The sequence below is a fragment of the Oncorhynchus tshawytscha genome, linkage group LG11, assembly GCF_018296145.1.
Source record: "Oncorhynchus tshawytscha isolate Ot180627B linkage group LG11, Otsh_v2.0, whole genome shotgun sequence".
NCBI classification, from domain to species: Eukaryota; Metazoa; Chordata; class Actinopteri; order Salmoniformes; family Salmonidae; genus Oncorhynchus; species Oncorhynchus tshawytscha.
Genome location: NC_056439.1, coordinates 34,359,691 through 34,372,257, shown reverse-complemented (window position 1 = coordinate 34,372,257; position 12,567 = coordinate 34,359,691). Strand labels below are relative to the sequence as shown.

Below are 12,567 nucleotides of genomic sequence, written 5' to 3'. Positions count from 1 at the left end.
ATTTGTAGCCTACACTGAATATTGAACATTATTTCATTGTTCGCTAATAGCGCAATATTGAAGCCATACTTGTCATTCTGGGTACTGTCCATGGTGTTGATTTTTGGAAGCACTTAGGCCTACTTGGCTACAATTTCTTTCATCTTGGATGCTTGATAGCCCAATTCTGCTATGTCTACACACCCAAATTCACCATATACCATCGAATACCATCGCTGTAGCATTTGTCATAGATTCTGTTGGCCAACGGAAAACCAATTGTCGTGCGCAATTATGTGGCAATTGTATGGTGAGGGAATTTTGAAAGCTCGCGCTTTAATGTTTAACGTATATTAATCATTTGTATTTTTATTTTACCTTTATTTAACTGAATAAGATCCACTGGTGACGTCGACGACAAAAGACCCCACTGCCGTATTTTGACTGCAAGACTACGCTTCACATTCCAGACCCGTTTTCATTTGCTCCCGCCTATACCAACGCTTACACGCTCCTTTGGGAACAGCACCGCTGGCATTTGCAATGAGCGAGCGGGCGTGAGTGAGTGACAGGCTCCAGTAGTTCGCTCGGTCTCCGGTACATGGCTGTGGATTAGCTATATGCTAATATCGATAAGAGAGAGGAGCAGCAGCGTGGTGCTGCAAGCCGACAGTGGAGGCTACCCGAGTCTGAGCAGGCTCCTCAACAGCCATGGCTGAAGGTGGTGAAGGGGAAGATGAAATTCAGTTCTTGAGAACTGTAAGTAGCCTAATTTCCGTCCGCTATTTCGTGAGGCAACAAGCCTCCTGTGTGCATTTCGAGCATCTTATCCCATGCATGTCGATGCCTATGCAATAGCCTACTGCTATTAGTCTTACAGATTATGATTTGTGCAGCCAGGTTATAGACTACATGTTGATTATGAAATATGTCTATAATGTAGCCTATAGTTCTAATTACGAGTAGACTGTCTCCTGAACGAGTTGGCTTTCTAACCACCGCGCTTTTTGGGTAGCCGTCCTTAACCTGCTCCCTCGTAAAGCAGACCTGCCTCGCGATGACAGGACCTTTTTGTTTGGCGCATCCCTCACCTTGATCCCCTCCTAGATTTAACTTGTCCTGTTGTCTCAGTACGTATTGCTATTAATGAATACAATGGAATGTCTACCCGTGTAGGCCTACTACTCTATCCAGTTTACGCAACGATCTCTGTCTTACTTCCAGCCCACAACCCTCCTGCTTTGTTGTTGTTAATTGATAACTACGTGTCCCTTTTCCAGGCATATCAATGCTGTCTATAGTTAGAAAAAGTTCACCTTTGCATGCCTAGTTCTTATTCAAGGAAACGTTCCAACTCACAAGATATTGGTGAACAACTTCTTAACCTCAAATTCTGCATATGGTGAGGCTTGTTGCCTCACGAAATATCCAGGCAGATTTATATGCAATAAAAAATAACACAAATTATCATGTTATAATGAAAATAGGTGAAGATGCATTGATGACTGATCCATAGGCTAAGATTGAACTGTTTTTGAGCATTTATTTGGAATACTTTTTTATCCTTCTGCCCTGTAGATTTACCTACAAAATTGAGGCTATTCCGAAACCAAACTTGTACCAGAGTGACAATCCACCTCTTAAGAGAGGCTACTTACTTGGACATTAGCAGTGGGCTTACTACTACTTGGACATTAGCAGTGGGCTTACTACTACTTGGACATTAGCAGTGGGCTTACTACTACTTGGACATTAGCAGTGGGCTTACTACTTACTTGGACATTAGCAGTGGGCTTACTACTACTTGACATTAGCAGTGGGCTTACTACTACTTGGACATTAGCAGTGGGACATTACTACTACTTGGACATTAGCAGTGGGCATTACTACTACTTGGACATTAGCAGTGGGCTTACTACTACTTGGACATTAGCAGTGGGCTTACTTGGACATTACTTACTACTACTTGGACATTAGCACTTGGACATTGGGCTTACTACTACTTGGACATTAGCAGTGGGTACTTACTACATTAGCACTTGGACATTAGCAGTGGGGGCTTACTACTACTTGGACATTAGCAATGGGCTTACTACTACTTGGACATTAGCAGTGGGCTTACTACTACTTGGACATTAGCAGTGGGCTTACTACTACTTGGACATTAGCAGTGGGCTTACTACTACTTGGACATTAGCAGTGGGCTTACTACTACTTGGACATTAGCAGTGGGCTTACTAAAGTCTTGCACGTTTGCATTGCTTTGGAAGCCTCCTGTATTCCCAGAGATGCCAGTGGGGTTTCAAATGAGACCCTGAAAAAGTTGATGATTTCAACGCCCTGCAGCTCCCTGTCCCTTGTTACCACTACATTCAGAGGTCATTACATCAGCATTCACACTGCCCCAAACAGTGCTGACATTTCAGCACCATTACTGCTTGGAGAGCTAGCACCTGTGTCAGCCAGCAGTCTGCAGTTGTGATCTACACAGTAAAAACAATGATCAAAAGTTCTGGAGTTGGCCCTTATCGGGTTTTGCTGTCTGTGCTAAAATGGTGTTTCTTAGTCAATCAAGTTTGTCCTGGCTGGTCCCACCACAGTTGTCCTATTTGGAAAAGTTCAAATGTGATGCTTTGAGTTGCAAAGGCACTGCTCCTTTAAGAGGCTTTGCAGCTTGTTGCATCTTTCCACACGGGGCAGCAGCAGCTGACTGGATGGCACGGGAATGGGGATGGGGTCTGCGCTAGTGTGTGGATGTGTGAATGCAAAGTGGGCTAGGCTGTGTGGTGCTGCTGCAGAAGCAGGCAGGCTGCTCAAGACGTGCCACAGCAGAGCAGAGTGCAGAAATTATTCATCAGGCCAAGTTGCAGCTGAGCTGAACCATTGAGCCGTCAATGACTCTCGTCTCTCTATCGTCATGCTGATGCCAACACACATTAGAGCGCACACACATGCACACACTAATACACACCCTTGTGCATGTACACATTAACATCCAATCAGAACAGCACACACACAGTCTCTGACTGATCTTGCCTTTGCGTGGATATTGTTTAGCTGTAAACAGGAAGCATGTTTTCCTCCTACATTCAAATAGGTGCACAAACTATCTTTTCTTTAGTAACAACTAAACAAAGTAATTTCCCCTAAAAGAGAACAGAGAAATTAGCCCCTAGTGGCCTGCTGTCTAAAGCCAGCCCCGGGTTTTACACACCAGCCAAGCTTCTGGGAGAGCACGATGGTACCCTTTTGATTCGAGAGTATTTCTCTGTCATGGGTAATTTGATGCTACAGGAAGAGAAACAGCTCTTATTGTGCTCATACTTAATGTTAGAGGGTGCTACGGGGATAGGGGAGAGTGTAATAAGGCTCCACGTCACAATGTAGTACGGTTGTTTCTCTATTTGTAGATGTCCTGAGATGCACCAGCATAGTGGCCTCATAAGCAGGATGATGATTCAAAAAATATCAGCTTATTTGTATGTATTATGGATCCCATGGGATCCGGCAAAATTAAGGCAGTTATACAATTTTAAAAACATTACAATACATTCATTACAGAATTCACAACACACTAAGCTTATATGGAATAACGGATCAGACTGTTAAGTAAGAACAGTTTTGCAAATTATCTATAGTACGTTGTGTCGCTTTTAATCAGTATCAGTGGACTGTGCTTGTGCTTGTTTACACACGTTCGTGCCATGGTTCAACCTCTAACTTAACACCCATGGGCTCTAACAGGGAGCTGATCTGTGGAGGGATGGAACAGTCTGCAGAGGGAAACAAGCCATTAGCTTTTTCTAATTTGGTTTGTTATTTCGCCCTAAGTTTGTTTGTCTGTTTGATTGTGCTGTGATTCTGACAGGAGGCCTCTGATTTGTACAGGCACCACGCTGCGTGGGGCATGATGTACACATCAGATCACTAAGGTATAGATATGTGCTGGGGCCACAACCCCCTCCTCGGGAAGAGTCCTAGCTGGGAGAATATCACAGTCTCCAGCTCCATTAGCAGGTAGCGGGGTAGTGGAGGCAGCAGTGAAAAGGGCAGCGTATGAGTGTGACTAATGTGCTATGGCAGCGTTTGGGACTGTTACGTTTTATGTGGAGAGACTGTCTGACCTGGTGTACCAACCAGCTGTCAGCACATTCAGAGAGAAAAGCGTTTGTTAATGAACCAACACTGCTCCCCTACTAACACAAAAACAACTCCAGGTAAGCTTGACTTGGCACCAGCTCCAAACAGACGCTGGCGTGGAACGTGTTATCCTGGCTGGTGGGTGTATTCTCTAATGGCAGCAGTGCGGGATAGCTGCCTCTGCCACACACACGTTTCTCTGTGAGTGCTTCTGGCTGTCTCTCTCTCACTTCAATTTCAATTTAAGGGCTTTATTGGCATGAGAAACATAGCAATGTTAACCTATGTTAACAGTGAAGTAGATTATAAACAAAAGTGAAATATACAATCAAAATGAACAGTAAACATCACAAAAGAATAAATGTGAAATTGAGAATAATAATGAGAATTATGTGAAAATAATTAAAGTACAAAAGAGAAAAAAAATAAACATAAATATGGGTTGTATTTACAATTGTCACATTTGTTGAAAGGATTTATTAAAAGAATGAACACCGAACAAACTAACAAAATAACAAACGAAAAATAACAAACGAAAAATAACACAGAATCTGTGCAGAAGATCTAGGTGCTGTTGTAGGCCCTCTTTGGTTGGGGACAGAAGCACCAGATCATCAGCAAACAGTAGACATTTGACCTCAGGTTCTAGTAGGGTGAGGCCGGGTGCTGCAGACTGTTCTAGTGCCCTCGCCAATTTGTTGATATATATGTTAAGGAGGGTGGGGCTTAAGCTGCATCCCTGTCTCATCCCACTGCCCTGTGGAAAGAAATGTGTGTTTTTTGCTCATTTTAACTGCACACTTGTTGTTTGTGTACATAGATTTTATAATATCTTATGTTTTTCCCCAAACACCACTTTCCATTAATTTATATTGCAGACCCTCATGCCAAATTGAGTCAAAAGCGTTTTTGAAATCAACAAAGCATGAGATGACTTTGCCTTTGTTTTGGATTGTTTGTCAATTAGGGTGTGCAGGGTGAATACGTGGTCTGTCGTACGGTAATTTGGTAAACAGCCAATTTGATATTTGCTCAGTACATTGTTTGCACTGAGGGAATGTACGAGTCTGCTGTTAATGATAATGCAGAGGATTTTCCCAAGGTTGCTGTTGACACATCCCACTGTAATTATTGTGGTCAGATTTGCTCTCACTTTTATGCATTAGGGTGATCAGTCCTAGGTTCCAAATACTGGGGAAGATGCCAGAGCTAAGGATGATGTTAAAAGAGTTTAATAAGTATAGCCAATTAGAATTTGTGGTCTGTATTCTGTCATGACGTTGCCAGGTTGGTGAGGTTTATGACCCCCATAAATACCTTTCCCCTTTTTCTCTCTCTACTCTACAGAATGGATTCTTGGAAAGACCGTTGTTAACATAGAGATTGTATTGTAACATCAAAAGGTTGGGGAAAAGAACAATCTTTATGTAATCCAACCAGTTGAAAGTGTTTGTTGGTACTTAAAGAATATGATGTCAGATCAGTAGTCACATGGTATTGTTGGAATTGGAATTGTTGGAATTGTTGTGCAATTTAAATGTTTATATATGAAACTATTTGTGAAAATATGAAATGTAATTTTAGTTTTTAAAATGAGAGAATTGTTTTCATAAGTAAAATATGCTCAATCAGTGGCCACGCCCACGTGAATAGGCATGGGTTGGAAATGATGAGCCAACCCCTTTTCTACATGTTTATAAGAGCCCCGTGACCCAATTCACGCAAACTAAGCCAACCTCAACGTGAGCTCTGGTTGCGAATGGTTGAACGACTACAACCTAACAAAATTAACATTGTGTTCCCGATGACGTGAGGACTGATGTCCATACGTTTAAAATGGCGAATTTCAACGTGGAGGTGACGATCACCATGCTGGAAGGATGAATTTCGACTATACCAGCCAGAATATAGCATGAGCTTATAGTATGGCAACTTGGTATGAACTTTGAACTCTTATTCACTAAAGAAGTGATACATCCTAGACGTTGAGTTAACAGCAACCAGGAAAGGACGGACAATCTCTTCAGAACGACAGGGTACCACAACATATCCGTTCTACTAAACGACGACGGTACCGCAACGTATCTGTTCTACCACAAGCCGACAGACAACAACGTATCCGCCCAGAAATATTCTTCAAAGGACAAGGGAGATCTCTGCTGGGCAATCCAGCCTTCCATCTTCCACCAATCTATCGAAGCGCAGCTCAGAGTAGGGGTCGACCGATTATGATTTTTCAACGCTGATACCGATACCGATTATTGTAGGACCAAAAAAAAGCCGATACTGATTAAACGGCCAATTTTTTAAAATGTATTTGTAATAATGACAATTACAACAATACTCAATACTGAATGAACACTTATTTGAACTTAATAGAATACATCAATAACATCAATTTAGCCTCAAATAAATAATGAAACATGTTCAATTTGGTTTAAATAATGCAAAAACAAAGTGTTGGAGAAGAACGTAAAAGTGCAATATGTGCCATGCAAGAAAGCTAACGTTTAAGTTCCTTGCTCAGAACATGAGAACATATGAAAGCTGGTGGTTCCTTTTAACATGAGTCTTCAATATTCCCAGGTAATAAGTTTTAGGTTGGGGTTATTATAGGAATTATAGGACTATTTCTCTCTATGTCATTTGTATTTCATATACTTTTGACTATTGGATGTTCTTATAGGCACTTTAGTATTGCCAGTGTAACAGTATAGCTTCCGTCCCTCTCCTCGCCCCTATCCGGGCTCGAACCAGGAACACATTGACAACAGCCACCCTCGAAGCAGCGTTACCCATGCAGAGCAAGGGGAACAACTACTCCAAGTCTCAGAGCGAGTGACGTTTGAAACGCTATTAGCGCGCACCCCGCTAACTAGCTAGCTATTTCACATCGGTTACACCAGCCTAATCTCGGGAGTTGATAGGCTTGAAGTTATAAACAGCTCAATGCTTGAAGCACAGCGAAGAGCTGCTGGCAAACGCACTAAAGTGCTGTTTGAATGAATGCTTACAAGCCTGCTGGTGCCTACCATCGCTCAGTCAGACTGCTCTATCAAATCATAAACTTAATTATAACATAATAACATACAGAAATACGAGCCTTAGGTCATTAATATGGTCGAATCCGGAAACTATCATCTCGAAAACAAAACGTTTATTCTTTCAGTGAAATACGGAACAGTTCTGTATTTTATCTAACGGGTGGCATCCATAAGTCTAAATATTCCTGTTACATTGCACAACCTTCAATGTTATGTCATAATTACGTAAAATTCTGGCAAATTAGTTCGCAACGAGCCAGGCTGCCCAAACTGTTGCATATACCCTGAATCTGCGTGCAATGAACGCAAGAGAAGTGACACAATTTCACCTGGTTAATTTTGCCTGCTAACCTGGATTTCTTTTAGCTAAATATACAGGTTAAAAAATGTATACTTCTGTGTATTGATTCTAAGAAAGGCATTGATGATGTTTATGGTTAGGTACACGTTGGAGCAACGACAGTCCTTTTTCACGAATGCTCACCACATAGATTAAATGCGACGCAGGACACACTAGATAAACTAGTAATATCATCAACATGTGTAGTTCTATCTAGTGGTTATGATTGATTGATTGTTTTTTATAAGATAAGTTTAATGCTAGCTAGCAACTTTCCCTGGCTTCTTACTGCATTCGAGTAACGAATGGCTCCTCGTGAGGCTCCTCGTGAGGCAGGTGGTTAGAGCGTTGGACTAGTTAACCGTAAGGTTGCAAGATTGAATCCCCGAGCTGACAAGGTAAAAATCTGTCGTTCTGCCCCTGAACAAGGCAGTTAACCCACCGTTCCTAGGCCGTCATTGAAAATAAGAATGTGTTCTTAACTGACTTGCCTAGTTAATATTATTCAGTTCCTTTGGCTTTGATGCCTCATGATTGAGTATTGCTCTGATCAAGTAGACTGTGATTTTGCTGTGATCTGATAGGGGTGTCAGTGGGCTAACTGTGAACGCTCTGAGAGACTGGGCTGAGGTCAGTGATAAAGTAGTCTACAGTACTACTGCCAATAGATCCGCTATAGGTGTACCTACCATAGGAGTACTCTCGAAGCCTACCATTGACTATGTACATACCCAGCGTGCGACAGAGCTGTGACCCGTTTTTGTTGGTTATGTTGTCATAGTTGTGCCTGGGGTGCATATGGGGGAGGGAATGCTGTCACCACCAGGTAGGTGTTTGCCTCTCTGTGTGCTGAGGGTGTCAGGTTCTTGTCCAGTTCTGATATTTAGGTCGCCACAGATTAGTACATGTCCCTGGGCCTGGAAATGATTGATTTCCCCCTCCAGGATGGAGAATCTGTCTTCATTAAAGTATGGGGATTCTAGTGGGGGTATATACAGTTGAAGTCAGAAGTTTTCACAATTCCTGACATTTAATCCTAGTAAAAATTCACTGTCTTATGTCAGTTAGGATCATCATTTTATTTTAAGAATGTGAAATGTCAGAATAATAGTAGAGAGAATGATTTATTTCAGCTTTTATTTGTTGCTTCAATATATGCACATCATTTCCCTCCTCATAATGCCATCTATTTTGTGAAGTGCACCAGTCCCTCCTGCAGCAAAGCACCCCCACAACATGATGCTGCCACCCTCGTGCTTCACGGTTGGGATGGTGTTCTTCGGCTTGCAAGCCTTCCCCTTTTACCTCCAAACATAACGGTCATTATGGCCAAACAGTTCTATTTTTGTTTCATCAGACCAGAGGACATTTCTCCAAAAAGTACAATATTTGTCCCCATGTGTAGTTGCAAACCGTAGTCTTGCTTTTTTTTAATGGAGGTTTTGGAGCAGTGGCTTCTTCCTTGCTGAGTGGCCTTTCAGGTTATGCCAATATAGGACTCGTTTTACTGTGACTTTTGTACCCGTTTCCTCCAGCATTTTCACAAGGTCCTTTGTTGTTGTTCTGGGACTGAGTTGCACTTTTCGCACCAAAGTACGTTCATCTCTAAGAGACATAACGCGTCTCCTTCCTGAGCGGTATGACGGCTGCATGGTCCCATGGTGTTTATACTTGTGTACTATTGTTTGTACAGATGAACGTGGTACCTTCAGGCGTTAGGGTTAGGAAATTGCTCCCAAGGATGAACCAGACTTGTGGAGGTCCACAATTTTTTTCCGGAGGTCTTGGCTGATTTCTTTTGATTTTCCAATGATGTCAGTTAGCTTATCAGAAGCTTCTAAAGCCATGACATCATTTTCTGGAATTTTCCAAGCTGTTTAAAGTCACTGTCAACTTAGTGTATTTAAGCTTCTGACCCCCTGGAATTGTGATACAGTGAATTATAAGTGAAATAATCTGTCTGTAAACAATTGTTTGAAAAATGACTTGTGTCATGCAAAGTAGATGTCCTAACCGACTTGCCAAAACTATAGTTTGTTAACAAGAAATTTGTGGAGTGGTTGAAAAACTAGTTTTAATGTCTCCAACCTAAGTTTATGTAATCTTCCGACTTCAACTGTAGGTATCACACAGAAGGGCATTTTTCTCTGTTGAGATAATTTCCTTTTGAATTTCTTGCCAAATGTAAAATGTTCCTGTTTTGATTAATTTAATAGAGTCAGTTAGGTCTGCTCTATACCAAATTAGCATACCCCCTGAGTCCATTCCCTGTTTCACACCTGGTAGTTAGGTGGATGGGACTACCAGCTCTTTCTCTCTCTCCTCTCATTCTCCATTCCCATCTATCTCTGTGTAGTAGCTCCTTCAAAGGGCCTGATTGGGCCCTGCCACTACTCTGCCTGCCTGTGCGGTATGCCGTTAGGTTCTTCTGTCCTGATCTGTAATTGGGGTGTTCTTAGACAAGCATCCAGTGAGCGGCCTGTTAGGGAGTCATGGAAACTTCCCTGATATCTGGGCTGATAGAGAAGGCCATTTCCAGCTGTTTGAATTCATCAATAGTTGTTTGGGATCTGATGGCTCCTGCTTTCTGGGAGGCAGCAGGGGCAAAGGCTCCCTCTATCAGTCCCACACTGTGCCAGAGGGTATCAAAGGTGCCCTTGAACCCTTCCCTTTCCTGGGTAGTGTAGATTCTCACCCTCGTCACCTCTAATAATCAGTGTTGGGTCTGTAAACTGCCACGTTATGTCCTTGTCACCCTCAATGACATTGAAATCACCTTTGTGGAGTAGGCCTGAGGCTCCTGCTTTATTTAACCTCTCTAGGGTAGGGGAGACGCTAACGTCTCACCAGGCCAACATCCGGTGAAACTGCAGAGCGCTAACATTCTAAATACACCATTGTTATATTAAACATTCTTGTAAATACATGTATCTTACATCATTTAAAAGATGAACATCTTATTAATCCAGCCGCTGTCTCAGATTTCAAAAAGGCTTTACTGCGAAAGCAAACATTGCGATTTTCTGAGGACATCTCCCCGCACACACAAGTATTACTAGCATTTTCCAACCAAGCATTAGCGTCACGAAAGTTAGAAATAACAATAAAATAAATTGCTTACCTTCCTCTGGTGGAAATGCCAAGTGTCCTAACTGCACAGTGAATGTTCGTTTTGTTTGATAACATCCATTTTTATAGCCTAACACGAAACATTTGTAAACCGCTTGCGTCGTGATTTCCGTCTCATTCAACTTTGGACAAAGCGTTCGTGGTAATTACACACACTAAACAAACGTTTATCCAGTCATGGTTGGTTTCATTGCAATCCTCTGGTTGTTACTAACACAACCATACGTGATGGTTCTTTTCCCGGGACGTATTGACCGAAACAAACCGATTTGAAGACACCAATCAATGACCTCATTGCTCACCAATGGTAGGACCGGTTTATCGTTGATTGACTGTATTTTGGCCCAATGACCACTGATCATCTTGAAATCTAGCTTGGAAGATAGCTAATGAGCTGAGGTAAATGGCAATATGTAATGGTTACTCGTTCAAAGACCAGCCTTTGTCGTAATCTCTGGCGTAAAAGAGGTTAATTCGCCATCACAAATCCTACTTGACAGAGCCACAAGTGTTACGCATAGCAGTACATAGTCAATAGCATTTTCAGCAAGTTTATATATTTAAATTATGGTGAATAAATCAGGAAAAGATAAAACAAAGTATACAGATTTAATTTAATTATAGTGGAAATTGATAGAGAAAGCGAGACCGAGTAAATAGTTACCCTTGTTATTAAAAAACAAACAAATTGTAAATATTTTTTATATATATTTTTTGCGTGTGTGTTAGAACAGCATTTATGTATTTTGTATATACACTGCTCAAAAAAATAAAGGGTACACGAAAATAACACATCCTAGATCTGAATGAATGAAATATTCTTATTAAATACTTTTTTCTTTACATAGTTGAATGTGCTGACAACAAAATCACACAAAAATTATCAATGGAAATCAAATTTATCAACCCATGGTGGTCTGGATTTGGAGTCACACTCAAAATTAAAGTGGAAAACCACACTACAGGCTGATCCAACTTTGATGTAATGTCCTTAAAACAAGTCAAAATGAGGCTCAGTAGTGTGTGTGGCCTCCACGTGCCTGTATTTTTTTAACCTTTATTTAACTAGGCTAGTTAGTTAAGAACAAATTCTTGTTTTCAATGACGGCCTAGGAACAGTGGGTTAACTGCCTGTTCAAGGGCAGAACGACAGATTTGTACCTTGTCAGCTCAGGGATTTGAACTTGCAACCTTCCGGGTACTAGCCCAACGCTCTAACCACTAGGTTACCCTGCTACCCTGCCGTATGACCTCCCAACGCCTGGGCATGCTCCTGATGAGGTGGCGGATGGTCACCTGAGGGATCTCCTCCCAGACCTGGACTAAAGCATGGATGGAGCAAGACATGATGTCCTAGATGTGCTCAATTGGATTCAGGTCTGGGGAACGGGCGGGCCAGTCCATAGCATCAATGCCTTCCTCTTGCAGGAACTGCTGACACACTCCAGCCACATGAGGTCTAGCATTGTCTTGCATTAGGAGGAACCCAGGGCCAACCGCACCAGCATATGATCTTACAAGGGGTCTGAGGATCTCATCTCGGTACCTAATGGCAGTCAGGCTACCTCTGGCGAGCACATGGAGGGCTGTGCGGCCCCCCAAAGAAATGCCACCCCACACCATGACTGACCCACCGCCAAACCGGTCATGCTGGAGGATGTGGCAGGCAGCAGAACGCTCTCCACGGCGTCTCCAGATTCTGTCACGTCTGTCACATGTGCTCAGTGTGAACCTGCTTTCATCTGTGAAGAGCACAGGGCGCCAGTGGCAAATTTGCCAATCTTGGTGTTCTCTGGCAAATGCCAAACGTCCTGTGGATCTGTGGATGTCGGGCCCTCATACCACCCTCATGGAGTCTGTTTCTGACCATTTGAGCAGACACATGCACATTTGTGACCTGCTGGAGGTCATTTTGCAGGGCTCTGGCAGTGCTCC

At 42.4% G+C, this 12,567-nt stretch overlaps 1 protein-coding gene across 1 annotated transcript in view; it reads left to right on the top strand.

Annotated features, from left to right (window-relative positions):
* Positions 1 to 464: 464 nt before the first annotated feature.
* LOC112262170 (ryanodine receptor 3-like) overlaps positions 465 to 12,567 on the top strand; it is a 157,697-nt gene continuing 145,594 nt past the window's right edge. Inside the window, exon 1 of the mRNA XM_042330038.1 lies at positions 465 to 738. Within this exon, the coding sequence (XP_042185972.1) occupies positions 691 to 738 (48 nt within the window). The 5' untranslated portion in view covers positions 465 to 690. The remainder of the gene's footprint in view (positions 739 to 12,567) is intronic.